General features: G+C 43.4%; 1 protein-coding gene across 1 annotated transcript; it reads right to left on the bottom strand.

The window, feature by feature from the left end:
* Positions 1-448: 448 nt before the first annotated feature.
* Positions 449-16,306, bottom strand: LOC139554927 (nuclear receptor subfamily 1 group D member 2-like). The gene is made up of 8 exons (XM_071368215.1): positions 15,712-16,306; positions 6,717-6,917; positions 6,466-6,554; positions 6,043-6,187; positions 4,287-5,128; positions 3,788-3,973; positions 3,352-3,562; positions 449-3,023 (listed from the first exon to the last, which is right to left on the bottom strand). Exons 1-8 carry the CDS (start codon positions 15,728-15,730, stop codon positions 2,827-2,829), a joined length of 1,890 nt encoding a protein of 629 aa, XP_071224316.1. The 5' UTR covers positions 15,731-16,306; the 3' UTR covers positions 449-2,826.
* Between the last annotated feature and the right edge of the window lie 816 nt (positions 16,307-17,122).

Here is a 17,122-nt window from a genome sequence, read left to right as displayed (position 1 = left end):
GAGCAGGTGAGCTGGAAGGAGAGAAACGAAGGGTTTGAAATCTTCGATCAATCAACGGCATAATGGACATTATATGGAATGCCTGCAGCTCAATTGATTACAGCCCTTAGTCTCTTGGTGTTATTTCTAAAAGGAAATTACAATCTCTTATGTAATATTACAATCATACTGTATTTGAATACAATCTACCTATTTACAGCACATCATAACTAAATCTGTAGTCTATGTACAGGTTTGAAAAGTATGGTAGAGGACAAAAGCATCAGTCTGTCTCTTCAAGTTAAGTGGTCCTCTGTTGAAACATTTGAGACAGTAGTATAAGAGTTGCTGGTGGCGGAGTCCAACGGAATGACAAAAAAACATTTATACATTTCTCTCCCTTCCCACAAACACCGGCCCCACAGAAAAATGACAATTGTGCATAGCCTACATGCATTTTAGAATAATGTTATTTTTTGTATAGATTATTTATTTCCAAATGGGCTTATTAGACACGATATCAGTGTGCAAATTTTTTTTTTTCATGAAACAAATTAAACACAGTTAACAAATAAATGCATAATTAGCACTCAAAGTAGTTTTCATTTGTAAAATCAAATTGCGCAGTTTTATTGGATATTTTTTTTACCCAAACTGTCACCTAAAAATTTGCACCCCCCCCCAAAGAGAACAATAACAATTTTATCCTTTTGACATGGAAAGAAACAACTAAAATGTCTTCAAGTGGAGATGTGTTCAGGAGTCGATAGGTTTTATTGGTTACCAACGTTAACCTTTGTCAGTTCGAATAACCTCAATGTATTTGATTTCCTGTCCATTTGCACTCATATCATACCAAATGACGTCGATTACCATACACTATAATAATTAAGTGACTGGACCGTGTTTGTCAATGATGGACTTCAGTTCATAACCTAACAAGAACATTATGATTTACAACATAAACCTCCTATATGCATGTAACACACACACTGCACCATCTGCTGAAACCATAAGCTTGAAATAAGAGATTCCTCTATACAAATAAACATTCAATCAAAGCCCTTCCTCAGGTGACTAGATAGGGCCACACCGAGACAGAGGCAACTTAGCAGCGTTTACCCTGATTACATAGGTCCATCTATGCTTTTACAACATCCCCCTTAATGTCATTCAACACCTATAGTTTAGAGAGGAGACATATGTCCTCTGTAGTCATTCATTCATTGTCAGTTTACTTTCAACTAGATGGTTTGGAGTTTAATTAACAAGCCCTAACCCACTTTAGAATCACCCTGTCTTTTCAGGCAATAAGCACAACATCCTTCTAGATTAGTCTGCCTACAATTATATATATGTTTATTTTAAATACACCCAAGGTGTAGAACAAGGCTCTCTAACCCTGTTCTTGGAAAGCTACCCTCCTGTAGGTTTTCACTCCAACCCCAGTTGTACCTAACCTGATTCAGCTTATCAACCAGCTAATTGTTAGAATCAATTGTGCTAGATTAGGGTTGGGTTAGAGCAAAAACCTACAGGATGGTAGCGCTCCAGGAACAGGGTTGGAGCAAAAACCTACAGGATGGTAGCGCTCCAGGAACAGGGTTGGAGCAAAAACCTACAGGATGGTAGCACTCCAGGAACAGGGTTGGAGCAAAAACCTACAGGATGGTAGCGCTCCAGGAACAGGGTTGGAGCAAAAACCTACAAGGTGGTGGCTCTCCAGGAACAGGGTTGGAGCAAAAACCTACAGGATGGTAGCGCTCCAGGAACAGGGTTGGAGCAAAAACCTACAGGATGGTAGCGCTCCAGGAACAGGGTTGGAGCAAAAACCTACAGGATGGTAGCGCTCCAGGAACAGGGTTGGAGCAAAAACATACAGAGCGGTAGCGCTCCAGGAACAGGGTTGGAGCAAAAACCTACAAGGTGGTGGCTCTCCAGGAACAGGGTTGGAGCAAAAACCTACAGGACCGTAGCTCTCCAAGAACAGGGTTAGAGCAAAAACCTACAGGGTGGTAGCTCTCCAGGAACAGGGTTGGAGCAAAAACCTAAAGGATCGTAGCTCTCCAGAAACAGGGTTGGAGCAAAAACCTACAGAGCGGTAGCTCTCCAGGAACAGGGTTGGAGCAAAAACCTACAGGGTGGTAGCTCTCCAGGAACAGGGTTGGAGCAAAAACCTACAGGATGGTAGCGCTCCAGGAACAGGGTTGGAGAGCCATGGTGTAAGACCTAAACGGAAAGTCTAAATAATCAATCACATATCATATTGCACCAACGATGCAAAAATACACGTCTACACAATATTTATAAAAAGGTTATTCTCTAAGGGTTGTACAGTTGCAAACTTCCTACACAACACAGACACACAGAAACAAGACAAAGAAACATAATATCTTCTGCTTGTGTCTGAACGTGTGCATTCATGGTTATTACAACAGAAGCCTTTCAGCCTTACAGTACGATAACTTTGAAGTCTTAAGTATTTCCCCTCCCCTTTGATCTTGACACATTTGCTGACTACTTCAACTTGTTTGTGAAGGGAAAAGATCACGTGAAGTGAGGGGCGTGATGAGGGTTCTCTTGGAGGTCAGGGTTCATAGTTCATTAGTGTAGATGGCCGAGGTGTGTCAGGGTGGGTGGAGAAATGGGCTTTGTGGTCCACAGCCACAGGCCTGACCCAATGTCCATGGTCATATTCATTAGGGCACACCATAGCAAAAGGTTTTGCAACGGGGGAAAAAAACAAGCATTTATTATTGGGAAAGTTCATGTGGTACCTCCCCATTTCAGTAAATGTTCCATTTGGTGCCTAATGAATACACCCCAGGTTCAGAACTTAGTTCTGGTCTAGTGATGGACCTTGAAGGCCAGCAGCTGCTCAGAGTGCATGTTATTAAGGGAGCGCAGTTCGGGCAGTCTGAGGAGCAGCTTGGTGAATATGGCCGACTCGTTAGGGTGGTTCTTAGTGATGAGGCCCTTCAGGTGCCGGATCAGAGTCTCCTGAAGCGCCTCCACAGAGTTCACGTTCTCAATCCCTGAGCGATCTAGAACACAAAAAACACAGTAGAACTTTGTTAGACTTGGTTCCTATACTTTTCTTTGATTACCATTCACCCATGTATGGCTCTATGACAGGAAGCTGGATAGAAGATGTTAGTAAGGAAGGAAACATTCACTATAATACAAAGCATGCTTTCAAACAACAAACATACTTTAGATAGTTACACTACTCTCTTGGTAAGGAGCCATACAGTACCATAACAACTCACAGTATTAAGTCTGTTTCTATAGGCTCTATTGTCTATAGTCTAGAAGAAAGTATATTTAAAAGCAGCAGGAAATATGAATGAAAAGGTCACGTCATGATCCTACCGGCAGAGATGAGGACAACAGTGGTGAACAGGCTCATCTCCTCCTCGCTAAGGCCGAGCCGCATCAGATTTTCGCTGAAGTCCATCATGGAGGTCAGGAAGTCGCCGGCGCCCATGGCTCGTAACGTCTCCACGCTGTACTTGGTACCACCCAGGAATGTCACAGTGCGGTCTTTCACGTCAAACAGCGACGCAAAACGGATCACTAGCACCTGATGAAGTGACAGCAGATACTAAGTACGTTTGGCTGGATCAACTGCATTTCCATGAGAGCCATATCAGTTTGTTTTTAATACTGTTTTCATTCACATACATGTGAGAAAGGGGATAAGGGGTAGAGGAGAGAAGGAGAAAAGAAGAGCCTAGGGAAGGAAGATGGAGTAAAACAATCCAATAAGAGGGTTTAATATACTGTAAGTGAGTGTTCTGGTCTTCACCTCAAAGGTACCAGCCTTGAGCAGGCTGACCTGGTCGTGTTGAGAGAGGTCGCTGAAGCCTGGGATCTGCTTGGCAAACTCCACCACCTCCCTGACGGCCGGGGTGAAACTGTGGCTGAACTCCTCCCAGATCCCATGGCCTGACTTATGGGGATTCACATGGGGAGATGTGTTCATGGGACACAGCTGAGGATGGAGAGGGGAGAAGGACTTGGGTTAGAAGGAGGCACATGCAACATATCATTCATATACTTATTAAATGGTGGATAAGGCAAGTTTCCCATATACATTGTGTTATGTTAACACAATCTGAAGGTGTGAGATCAAGTATGGTGTTCCACAGGGATCGAATCTTGGACTTCTATTATTTGTAGTTTATGATCTGAGAAGTGCTGTACAAATGTAGTCGATCAATATATTATACAATAGATTAGCATAGATATTATATTAACTATAATATATCATATAGTCATTGTCCATCTGTCTATCTTGGACTCACCAGATGCATCCTGTTGCCCCCGCTACACAGTGGTCCTGTGAATCCTCCATGGGAGTTGGAGGTGGCCTGGCTAGTGCTGTTGTTGCCTCCATGGTGGGTGTAGGCTGGGAAATAGCCACTAGGGGAGCTGTTGGGCAGTCTGTCTCTGCTGTAGGGACATTGATTCTGGGTGGTGGGAGTACCTCTGCTGTAGGGGCAATGGCTGGGGGTGGTGGTGTCGTTCTCCTGGCAATGGTGCCTGTCAGGGCCCTGAGGCCCAGTGTTGGTGGGCCTCTCCTGAGCCTGGTCGTGGGCCTGAGTGGCTGTGAATGGGGACAGGTCATTCTGCTGGTTCCGGTTCCTCTCCTCTATCCTCTTTCCAGTGTCACTGACATATTGCTCCTCCCCCGGGGAGGTCTGCTGGGCATCGGACTGGGGGGAGGGGCTACCTTGCTTCTGATTGTACATGAAGGTCTCCTGGTGGGCCCGGGTCACCGAGCCAATCCCATCCTCTGACCCGCGGTCTGAACCACTTGATGGAGACGCCGATATAGGGCTTGGGCTTGTATCCATGGCGACCGCAGACTCTGGGTGATGTTTGGGCTCCTCTGATTGGTTGGATCCGGGGGAAGCGGCGGGAGAGGTGGAGGAAGAGGCGGAGCCTAAACCAGAGTCAACATCTTGGGGGCGGGGCTCCCCAGGGCAGGCCGGCACCTGAGGCTGATTGGCCAGGGGGAGGGGGGTGTTGCCGTGGAGCTGGCTGTGTAGCTGGCTGTTGTTGTTCATCATGTTGTTCACGGCACTCTGCATCTCTAGCAGCATGCGCTGCTTCTCACGCTTTGGGATGCGGCCGAAACGCACAGCTATTAGAGGAAAGAGGTAGGAGACAAGGTTTAACACGGGTGGACACTACACGACTTTCAAAATCCTAACACTTAACAATGTGGCACAGACGGTGGTCACACACTACAAGACTCTTCACTTTGTCGTGAGGATTCTCAATACCACGCCGTCTCGCCAAAACAATGATGTGACTAGATTTAATGTAGCTATGAGCTATGGCTCAAAGCAGCCTCAAACGTTCAGTCATTCACGCTTGCCATATAGAGTTGAAATATCTAGGAAACATTTTGAATTGAATATCATTGATTGTGAACTTCAGAGCTGTGACAATTTGACACTTTGGCTTTGGTTAAAGGCAAGTATAAACACATACTAGTAGTAGTCATCGCTCCTGCTACAGAGTCTACACATTCTGGGTGACGCCAAACAACATCATCATCTCACTGGCTTCTTCTCTGGCGAACTCTCATTGGCTATTGCTGATCACCGTTCTCAAAACGTGTCATTTCAAATCTCACACTACAAGAGCATTGCAGATTTTGTCTGGGACTGCTCAAAGACGAGATCGGTAGCCTTCAGATTGCGTCTTTGACCCGCTCACATTAAACGAGCGTCGGTGACGCAACGATATGGGGATTTTTGGCTCCGATCTCAAAAAGTTGTCTTGGACAGCTAAATCGTGTAGTGTTCACCAGGCTTTAATTACCTCCAACACCTATTAAAATGATCTTTGCTGATAGGTATGCTAGTCTACAGATAATGATCAAATACTGTAAATCCTTGTTAAAAATCGAACAAACCGATACTTTTCTTCATCTACTTTTTTCTCAACTACATACTTATGTAACCCATGACAACCCACGAGAACGGTAATAAACCATGTATTATTGTGACAGGAGAGGGGATGTAGTTATAGAAGGTAATAGGAACTTACAGTCCTTGGACATGCCGACCAGCAGACACTTCTTGAAGCGACACTGCTGGCAGCGGTTCCTGTTGATCCTCATGATGGCACAGCTCTCGTTCTTCAGGCACTTCTTATACTGGATGTTCTGCTGGATGCTCCGACGGAAGAAACCCTATACACACACAGACAGACACACTAGTGAGTCAGAGTTTGTCGGGAGACTTGCTAGTTCACAGAGCTTTGACAGCAGAACTAGGTCATTAAGAGAGGAGAGAGGCTGTGGTTAAAAATAAGGAAGAAGCATTCTGAGTTCGATGATTTGACCCTGTTAGGCTACCGTCCCATTATGTCATTGCCCTTGCTCTCTCACCTTAACTATGGCATTGAGGCACAACATTGATTAGGTGTGTGTGTGTGTGTGTCAGTCTGTGTCAGTCTGTGTGTTCTCACCTTGCAGCCCTCACAGGCATGGACCCCATAGTGGAATCCAGATGCAATATCTCCACACACCTTACACAGCAGCACCAGGCCGTTGATTTCTGCGAAAACACAGAGGCAAAACATCTCATCTGCACTCACTGACGCAATGCCTCTTTAAATTAAATTCAACAGATTGTATTCATACCCAAAGCCAAGGGACCATTATTGCAATAGTAACTGAATAGACATTCAAGTTATTGCACAGCAGAGAAACCACTCACTAGTAATGCTGCATTTTGCACTGGTCTTTGCTGTAGTATGGGCCAGTGGGAGACCTGCCATGGTTAGGGGCGTGTCCACCACGTTGCCCTGGCGACAGCTGTGGGAGGAGTTGTGTGTCAGGGAGGAGGAGTTGTAGCAGTCATTTGAGTCACTATGACATGACTCAGGGCTGGAGGAGCTGATGTAGGCTATTACACCCCCTAGTGGAGAGACAGACATGATGATTAGGCTGATAATTTCATATAATTAAATATAACACATATTATACTGTTATCTCTATGTATAGGGCTGGCTGCTGGGGTAGCAGAGGTTCAAGTTACACAAAGAACAATGATTTTACATGACCTTATAAATAGAGAGTGTTTGAAAGGAATTTGAATTCATGTTGTTTCAGAAGGGAAGGATCTGGAATTCGTAGTCCAAAAAAGATTCATATTTTGGGTGGGGTGTGTTGAGACTGAGCACTGCAGCAGACAGCCGAGTCTCGTGAGTGAGATCAGACAGAGCAGCATGCGTTGTGACAACTTTTTACCAGTTGTAGGTAGGCTATTTAGATTGTCGTTATGGAGACATCCATTTCCAACCCTTTTTCTAGAAAACATATTTCCAACCTTTTTTCCAGAAAACATACTGACACTCATCACGAAATAACGGTGACAAAGCACAGGAAAATGACTTTAGGCACTTAGAGCCCATTAGAAAAATGTGCTGGGACATTGGTTGAAACTGCATTCTAATGTAGACTTGACTTATTGAAAAGCATATCAAGCTAAAGGTTTTACACATGCTCAGTTCTTGGGTCTCCAGCGCTGGGCGAGTAGAAATTTCAAGTGAACTCCCTTGCGTGCTTCTGTTATAGGGAAAGGTCCACAATGAAACTGACATTAAAATGTGGAGAATGATACAGTTGCATCTGCTGGCCATCAATTAGCCTATTCATTTCTTCTTTTTTTTAAATAAATTTTTCTCCCCTTTTCTCCCCAATTTTCGTGGTATCCAATCGCTAGTAATTACTATCTTGTCTCATCGCTACAACTCCCGTACGGGCTCGGGAGAGACGAAGGTCGAAAGCCACGCGTCCTCCGAAGCACAACCCAACCAAGCCGCACTGCTTCTTAACACAGCGCGCCTCCAACCCGGAAGCCAGCCGCACCAATGTGTCGGAGGAAACACCGTGCACCTGGCTCCCTTGGTTAGCGCGCACTGCGCCCGGTCCGCCACAGGAGTCGCTGGAGCGCGATGAGACAAGGATATCCCTACCGGCCAACCCCTCCCTAACCCGGACGACGCTAGCCCAATTATGCGTCGCCCCACGGACCTCCCGGTCGCGGCCGGCTGCGCGCGCAGCTAGCACATCCCGCGACCGAGATGTCCGTGGGGAAAAGCATAATTGGGCTAGCGTCGTCCGGGTTAGGGAGGGTTTGGCCGGTAGGGATATCCTTGTCTCATCGCGCTCCAGCGACTCCTGTGGCGGGCCGGGCGCAGTGCACGCTAACCCGGGAGCCCCCCCAGCCTATTCATTTCTATGCCTATGTTGGCTACTGTAGCCTAACATTTTAAACAAATATGTTGAAATGACGATTTCACTGTAGCCAATGCAAAGTGAACATTTGTTTCACTTGTGTAGTTTCCCTGGAGGTGGCAAACGGATTTAATAAATAGCCCATAACTTCAGTTTATTATTGTTGTTGTAGCCTTGTGTTATTAAACACTGTCTGCCAAGCATAGGCCTATTCAGTTAATTTACAGTACCAGTCAAAAGTTTGGACCCCTACTCATTCAAGGGTTTTTCTCTATTTTTACTATTTTCTACATTATAGAAAAATAGTGAAGACATCAAAACCATGAAATAACACATATGGAATCATGGAGCAACCAAAAAAAGTGCTAAACAAATCAAAATATATTTTAGATTTTTCAAAGTAGCCACCCTTTGCCTTGATGACAGCGTTGCACACTCTTGGCATTCTCTCAACCAGCTTCATGAGGTAGTCACCTGGAATGCATTTCAATTAACAGGTGTGTTGTGACAAGGTAGGAGTGGTGTACAGAAGTTTCTTCAAGTGCAGTCGCAAAAAACATCAAGCACTATGATGAAACTGGCTCTCATGAGGACCGCCACAGGAAAGGAAGACACAGTTACCTCTGCTGCAGAGGATAAGTTCGTTAGAGTTACCAGCCTCAGAAATTGCATCCCAAATAAATGCTTCACAGAGTTCAAGTGACAGACATCTCCACATCAACTGTTCAGAGGAGACTGTGTATATCAGGCCTCAATGATTGAATTGCTGCAAAGAAACCACTACTAAAAGGACACCAATAAGAAGAAGAGACTTGCTTGGACCAAGAAACACGAGCAATGGACATTAGACTGGTGGAATTCTGTCCTTTGGTCTGATGAGTCCAAATTTGAGATTTTTGGTGAGAGTAGCTAAACAGATGATCTCCGCAGTTGTGATTCCCACTGTGAAGCATGGAGGAGGAGGTGTGATGGTGCTTTACTAGTGACACTGTCTGGGATTTATTTAAATTTCAAGGCACACTTAACCAGCATGGCTACCAGAGTATTCTGCAGCGAAACACCATCCCATCTGATTTGCGTTTAGTGGGACTATCATTTGTTTTTCAACAGGACAATGACCCAAAACACACCTCCAGGCTGTGTAAGGGCTATTTGACCAAGAAGGGCTATATTACCAAGAAGGAGAGTGATGGAGTGCTGCATCAGATGACCTGGCCACCACAATCACCTGGCCTCCACAATCACCTGGCCTCAACCCAATTGAGATGGTTTGGGATGAGTTGGACCGCAGAGTGAAGGAAAAGCAGGTAACAAGTGCTCAGCATATGTGGGAACTCCTTCAGGACTGTTGGAAAAGCATTCCAGGTGAAGCTGGTTCAGAGAATGCCAAGGGTGTGCAAAGCTGTCATCAAGGCAAAGGGTGGCCACTTTGAAGAATCTCAAATATAAATATATTTTAAAAGTTTAATAAGGCTGAATTATCTTTTCTCTTGCGACATTCTTGCCTAGTTATAGAAACTACAAAAATAATAAAAAACAAATATTCAAATTATTTTAGTCACATTAGCTCACAATAATTATAATTTTGATGGAAAACCAAATGTTGCTTTTTATTATTATACCAGGTAAGTTGACAGAGAACACATGCTCATTTACAACAACGACCTTGGGAATAATTACAGGGGAGAGGAGGATGAATGAGCCAAGATGGGGATGAATGAGCCATGAATGAGCCATGATGGGGATGATTAGGTGGCCATGATGGTATGAAGGCCACATTGGCAATTTAGCCAGGTCACCGGGGTTAACACCCCTACTCTTACGATAAGTGCCATGGGATCTTTAGTGACCACAGAGAGTCAGTACTAGAGGTCGACCAATTATGATTTTTCAATGCCGATACCGATACCGATTATTGGAGGACAAAAAAAGCCGATACCGATTAATCGGCCGATTTTTTTTATTTTTTAAATCTATATATACAGTATATATCATGCACACACACACACACACACACACACTTTTGTAATAATGACAATTGCAACAATACTGAATGAACAATGAACACTTTTATTTTAACTTAATATAATACATAAATACACACACAGCTCTGAAGTGACAATGATACTGAAGAGTCTGCTTAGGAGACAAATACTCTCAACTGTTTGAATAAAAATAGAGTTTAAGTTACCTGTGATGAATGTTGAAAACAAAAACTTTAATTTCTATATGCAGGAAATCCTATTTTAATAATGGGCATGGTAAGAATTGACCACCAAAGTGCGAGTCATAATTCCCATGACACTTTCTAGCAAAATCTGAAAAGCGGTTCCTTCATTTATTCCATAGGATATTTTTAGATTCACTTAAAATAAGGTCTGTGTTTCGTGTAGGCATACATCACCGTGCCAATTTTATAACTGTGTAGATATCCATAGGACAAGGTAACTCTGATCAATATTGGCTAAATATAAGGGAAGATAAAAAATTGTGTAGAGTGGATTTATGAAAATGTTGACAAACGTTACCTTATCCTAGTGAGATTTACACGGGAATCAAAACGTCGAGGCGGTTTAAGTCTGCACGAAACACAGACCTTATTTGAAGTAGATCAAGACATTCTCTATGGAAGACATGAACGGTAAAATAACGAAGGAACCCCTTTCAAATTCAGCCGCAAGTTATTACAGGAATTATAACGCGTCGACTATTTCTCTAAACCATATACCTTTGACTAATCCGGAAACTATCACCTCGAAAACAAAACGTTTATTCCGTTCCGTATTTTATCTAACGGGTGGCATCCATGAGTCTAAATATTCCTGTTACATTGCACAACCTTCAATGTTGTCATAATTACGTAAAATTCTGACAAATTAGTTCGCAAAGAGCCAGGCGGCCCAAACTGTTGCATATACCCTGACTCTGCGTGGAATGAACGCAAGAGAAATGACACAATTTCACCTGGTTAATATTGCCTGCTAACCTGGATTTCTTTTAGCTAAATATGCAGGTTTAAAAATATATACTTGTGTATTGATTTTAAGAAAGGCATTGATGTTTATGGTTAAGTACACATTGGAGCAATAACAGTCATTGATTGATTGTTTTTTATAAGATAAGTTTAATGCTAGCTAGCAACTTACCTTAGCTTACTGCATTCGCTAACAGGCAGGCTCCTCGTGGAGTGCAATGTAACCAGGTGTTAGAGCAGTGGTTCTTAACCTGGGTTCAATCGAACCCCAGGGGTTCGGTGAGTCAGTCTCAGGGGTTCGGCGGAGGTCAAGACACACATCCGACTCATATGATTCGTGATGACACGCCCCGCTTGGCCATCATTGGCTGCAGGTGATCACGCTACATCGCTTGGCCTATCTGTGCTGCAGGGAATTTGGTGCGCTCAGTAGTCGACTTGTGACTGTCGTGATGGTACGTCTTGTGATTTCTTTCTTAATATTTTAATCCCTTCATACTTACTATGTCGAGCAAAAAAAGAAAGTGGTCGGACGAATATGTACAATATGGATTCACATGTATAACGGAACGTGATGGGAGTCAGCGTCCTAACTGCATGATTTGCAATGCCAAGTTGAGCAATTCTAGTCTAGCACCGGCAAAACTAAGAGAACACTTCCTTAAGCTGCATGGAGATGGAAAATACAAGAACACAACGCTCGCTGAATTCAAGGTGAAGAGAGCCAGATTCGATGAAAAGGCTACTCTGCCTGTTCTCGGCTTTGTACCCATCAACAAACCGATCCTCACAGAATCGTACGAAGTTGCTTACCTGATCGCAAAGCAGGGCAAACCACACACCATTGGTGAAACACTCATAAAACCAGCTGTGTTGAAGATGGCGAATATCATGCTGGGAAAAGAGGCTGAAGTTAAGTTATCCCAAATTCCTCTTTCAAATGACACCATCAGCGACAGAATAGAGGACATGACCAAAGACATCTTGGCTCAAGTAGTTGCAGATCTGATTTCAAGCCCGGCAAAATTCAGCCTTCAACTCGACGAGACCACAGACGTTTCCAATCTAAGCCAGCTTGCTGTATTTGTGCGCTATGTGAAAGACGACGTGATAAAGGAAGATTTTTTATTTTGTAAGCCTCTTACAACAACAACTAAGGCAGCCGATGTGAAGAAACTTGTGGATGACTTCTTCAAAGACAACAATCTTTTGTGGGATATGGTTTCTGCAGTTCGTTCGGACGGAGCTCCAGAACTATGTGCGAACTAGTGCTCTGAGGCACCGCATCTTCAGTGAGCTGTGTAAAGAAATGGGCTCTGAATTCGAGGTACTTCTGTACCATTCTAACGTTCGGTGGTTATCCCGGGGACAGGTGCTGAATCGTGTTTTTGCCGTGCGTGTGGAATTAGCCCTGTTTTTGCAAGAGCACCAACATTGTCATGCAGATTGCTTCAAAAATTCTGAGTTCATTCTCATTTTAGCGTACATGGCTGATATCTTCGCAGCTCTCAATCATCTAAATCAAAAGATGCAGGGCGGTGGAGTCAACATCATCGAAGGAAAACCTGAAGGCTTTTCAAAAAAAGCTACCGTTATGGAAACGACGAACAGAGAACGATAACTTCGCAAACTTTCCCCTGGAATCGGAGACATTTCTGTACCCGCGGAACTGAAGCAAGCAATTGCCACGCACTTAGATGAGCTTGCAAAGTCTCTCGACGGATACTTCCCTACAAGAGAGTCATATCCAGCATGGGTGAGACAGCCGTTCACGTTTAGTGTTGAGACAACAGATGTCAATGATGAATACCTCGATGAAATCATTGAAATTCAGCAGAGCCAGGTTCAACAGCAACTCTTCAGAACAACAACGCTTTCAACGTTTTGGTGTCAACAAATGGTAACGTACCCTGTTATTGCTAAGAAAGCTCTGGAGATTTTCATACCGTTTGTTACAACATATCTTTGCGAGCAATCCTTTTTGAGGATGCTGGACATAAAAACGAAGAAAAGGAACAGACTTTGTTGCGAAAATGACATGAGAGTGGCACTTGCCAAGGTGAAGCCGCGCATTTCTGAACTGGTCTCTGAAAGGCAACAGCAGAAGTCACACTGATTTGCAGTAAATATTCATTATTATGTTTTTGTGTGAAAATCATGTTTTGATGATTTTGTTCTTTGAACACACGGTGTTGATGTACAGTTCATTTTGTGCACCAGTAAAATATATACCTATGTTTTGAATTTGAAAAAATCATATTTTATTTTTCCAATTAAGAAGGGTTCGGTGAATGCGCATATGAAACTGGTGGGGTTCAGTACCTCCAACAAGGTTAAGAACCACTGTGTTAGAGCATTGGACTAGTTAACTGTAAGGTTGCAAGATTAGATCCCCCGAGCTGACAAGGTTAAAAATCTGTCGTTCTGCCCCGCTAGGCCGTCATTGTAAATAAGAATGTGTTCTTAACTGACTTGCCTAGTTAAATAAAGATTAAATAAAGGTGTAAAAAAATATATATATATATTTTTAAAAATAATCGGCGCCCAAAAATACCGATTTCCGATTGTTATGAAAACTTGAAATCGTCCCCGATTAATCGGCCATTCCGATTAATCGGTCGACCTCTAGTCAATACACCCGTTTAACATCCCAACCCGAAAGATGGCACCCGACACAAGGCAATGTCCCCAATCACTGCCCTGGGGCTATGGGATATTTGTTTTAGACTAGGAAACGGTGCCTGCTACTGGCCTCCAACACCACTTCCAGCAGCATCTGGTCTCCCATGCACAGACCAACCAGGACCAACCCTGCTTAGCTTCAGAAGCAAGCCAGCAGTGGGATGCAGGGTGGTATGCTGCTGGCCTTCTTAGGTTGTTAGTAAGTTAAATCGAGAAATCCTTCTTAATTTGCTCAATAAAGTTATGGGAAAAGGGTTTATTGGCTAAATGTGGCAGCTCTCTTGCAGCGAAAAACATTTTTGAGCTAGTTTTTAGGCCTCGTGGGCAGGTTTTGAGTTGTCTTGGGCAAGAAATTTCAGCTAGACCTGGCAACCCTGTGCAGAGTGGCTCTCAGCCAGGAAGAGAGGCCGACCACCCGCCCAGGAACCGCTCTGTTTTATCACCCCCCTTTTGTCAGATCAGGCTGACCTCGTTTCTCTTCCTACATTCTGGTTAGATAACACCCCTGTTACATAATGCCAGTTTCAGCAGGGTGTGTGGAGAATAGCCTGGCTACACTTCAACTCACACACATATGGCTCAAGAGGGAAGCTCATCGTCATTCAATCAAGAAGCAGGGTCAGGGCCAACATTGACAGATTGCTTCATGAAGCAAGCGATTAATGCCTGCCAAATGTTGTGTGGCCTTATGGTACTAAATAAAATGTAATTTGTCACATGTGCCGAATACAACAGGTGTTGTAGACCTTACAGTGAAATGCTTACTTACAAGCCCTTAACCAACAATGCAGTTTTAAGAAAATACCTAAAAATGTAAGAGATAAGAATAACAAATAATTAAAGAGCAGCAGTAAATAACAATAGTGGGGCTATATACAGGGGGTACCGGTACAGAGTCAATGTCAAGGTAATTGATGTGTTCATGAGTTGGCCGTCTGTAAATTCCTTGTTGATCGAACTGCATTACAGAAGTTTCAGCAAATTCTAAAATAATCTCAATAGCTACAGCTGCCCTCTTTTCAACATTCATAAAGCACAAGAAATCCCATAGCAAACCCATTCCAAATAAGGGTGACTTACATAATGAATAGATGATTAGGTTGTGAAACTCTTGGCCAATCAATTATAATTTTACTAGACTGACGAAGCTCATTTTTGGAACCCGCCCCTACCTGGAACGGACATGTTTTCTCAAGAAACCCAGTGGTAGAAAACTGTGTCAGTTTACATTGCTGCAAACCTATAACTGCATGCAGTTTCACGTGTATCCACACCAACTCGCAGTGCATTATCTTTGGCAGAATTATGCAATATTTACGTCACAGCACTTCTCCACCAACCAGAGGACGCAAAGGAGCATTTAAAGAAGGAGGTATACACGCCACAGGGCTCCTCAGCCAATCAGAGAGATCGTATACAGAGTCGCACATGGCCAACGACCCGTGCATGTGAGAAAAGGGACCTGCAACACTGTTCCAGCATACCAATACTAAAATAACAACACCTTCAATGGCACTCCTAACCCACTTTAACCCAGTTTTAATTAAGGCTCATTACAGTAAGAAAAATATAACATGTATGAGCAGTTCACTGTAATACAATTTGCTCATGTTTTAATTCAAAACATCACAAAACTCTTTAAAACCAGGATTCTGACAAGTAGCCTGTTAAAGTTGTAATATTAATCTAAGTTGTGGTCTAATGAAATACACTATCAAGATGCAAAGTCAAACGGTTAAACTGTAGACACTAAAATAGGCTAGAGGCCTACACATACATCTTTATAAACGTATTGAGCAGAATATGATCATTTTACCTGCTTTTGTAGATTCCATGTGCTCTGACTTCTGAAATCCCCTTATTTGGACCTTTAGTCTGATGACGTGTTTCTTATCTTGTTTTCACCAACTTTTTACGTCACTGGTTGATGTTTTTGATCAATGAATTGAAGCGTTCAGAAAATAGTCGGCAAATGCACGTAGTCCTACTAGTTTCATAGATGACAGCTATCGCTCAACGGCAACTGTTGCTAATCAGATTGATTTCCCGTCGTGATAGTTGACGATCACCAACGTTCCAAACAATTGACGTAAACTAAACTGTATCCGTTTGGTTGAAAACACGCCCCGAATCAAACAATAGATAGTAGCCAATTGTTTCGCTTCAGAATGAATCGAACGTTCGGAATTCCGTATATTATTCTTTTTCGTAGAGCGCTCAAAAAAGCTGTCCGTCTGATGTCTCTTTTCTGAAGACTAAAGATAGGCCTAAGCATATTAATAGCTATAGCATAAAAATTTGTATTTTCTCGAAGGAAACGATAGCTCTGGTAGCAAAGAGTAGAACGTTATTATTCGCTGGACGACAGTTCCGAGTTGAGCTCTCGACTCGAGCTGCTATTCTTCTTCTTTGGTGGGGTTTATCGGCGGTTGGCATCCAACGTTTTGGTGCATTACCGCCATCTACTGTACTGGAGTGTGGGCCAGAGACGAGGAGAAACTCAAATCAAATTGTATTGGTCACATACACATGGTTAGCAAATGTTAATGCGAGTGTAGCGAAATGCTTGTGCTTCTAGTTCCGACGATGCAGTAAGTAATATAACAAATTCACAAAACTACCGTATACACACAAATGTAAAGGGGTGAATAAGAATATGTACATATAAATGTATGGATGAGCGATGGCCGTGCGGCACAGGCAAGATGCAGTAGATGGTATAGAACGGTATATACATATGAGATGAATAATGTGGGATATGTAAACATTATTAAAGTGGTGTATTTAAAGTGACACCTTTATTAAGTCCATTTATTAAGGTGGCCAGAGATTGAGTCTGTATAATGGCAGCAGCCTCTCTATGTTAGTGATGGCAGTTTAACAGTCTGATGGCCTTGAGATAGAAGCTGTTTTTTAGTCTCTCGGTCCCAGCTTTGATGCACCTGTACTGACCTCGCCTTCTGGATGATAGCGGAGTGAACAGGCAGTGGCTCGGGTGGTTGTTGTCCTTGATGATCTTTTTGGCCTTCCTGTGACATCGGATGCTGTAGGTGTCCTGGAGGGCAGGTAGTTTGCCCCCGCGTTGTGCAGACCGTACTACCCTCTGGAGAGCCTTGCGGTTGTGGGCGGTGCAGTTGCCGTTCCAGGCGGTGATACAGCCCGACAGGATGCTCTCAATTGTGCATCTGTAAAAGTTTGTGAGTTTTTTTAGGTGACAAGCCAAATTT

Source organism: Salvelinus alpinus, chromosome 26, assembly GCF_045679555.1.
Source record: "Salvelinus alpinus chromosome 26, SLU_Salpinus.1, whole genome shotgun sequence".
In the NCBI taxonomy this organism is placed as follows: Eukaryota; Metazoa; Chordata; class Actinopteri; order Salmoniformes; family Salmonidae; genus Salvelinus; species Salvelinus alpinus.
The sequence above is the reverse complement of the archived record's forward strand: the minus strand, read 5'-3'. Positions and strand labels throughout refer to the sequence as shown.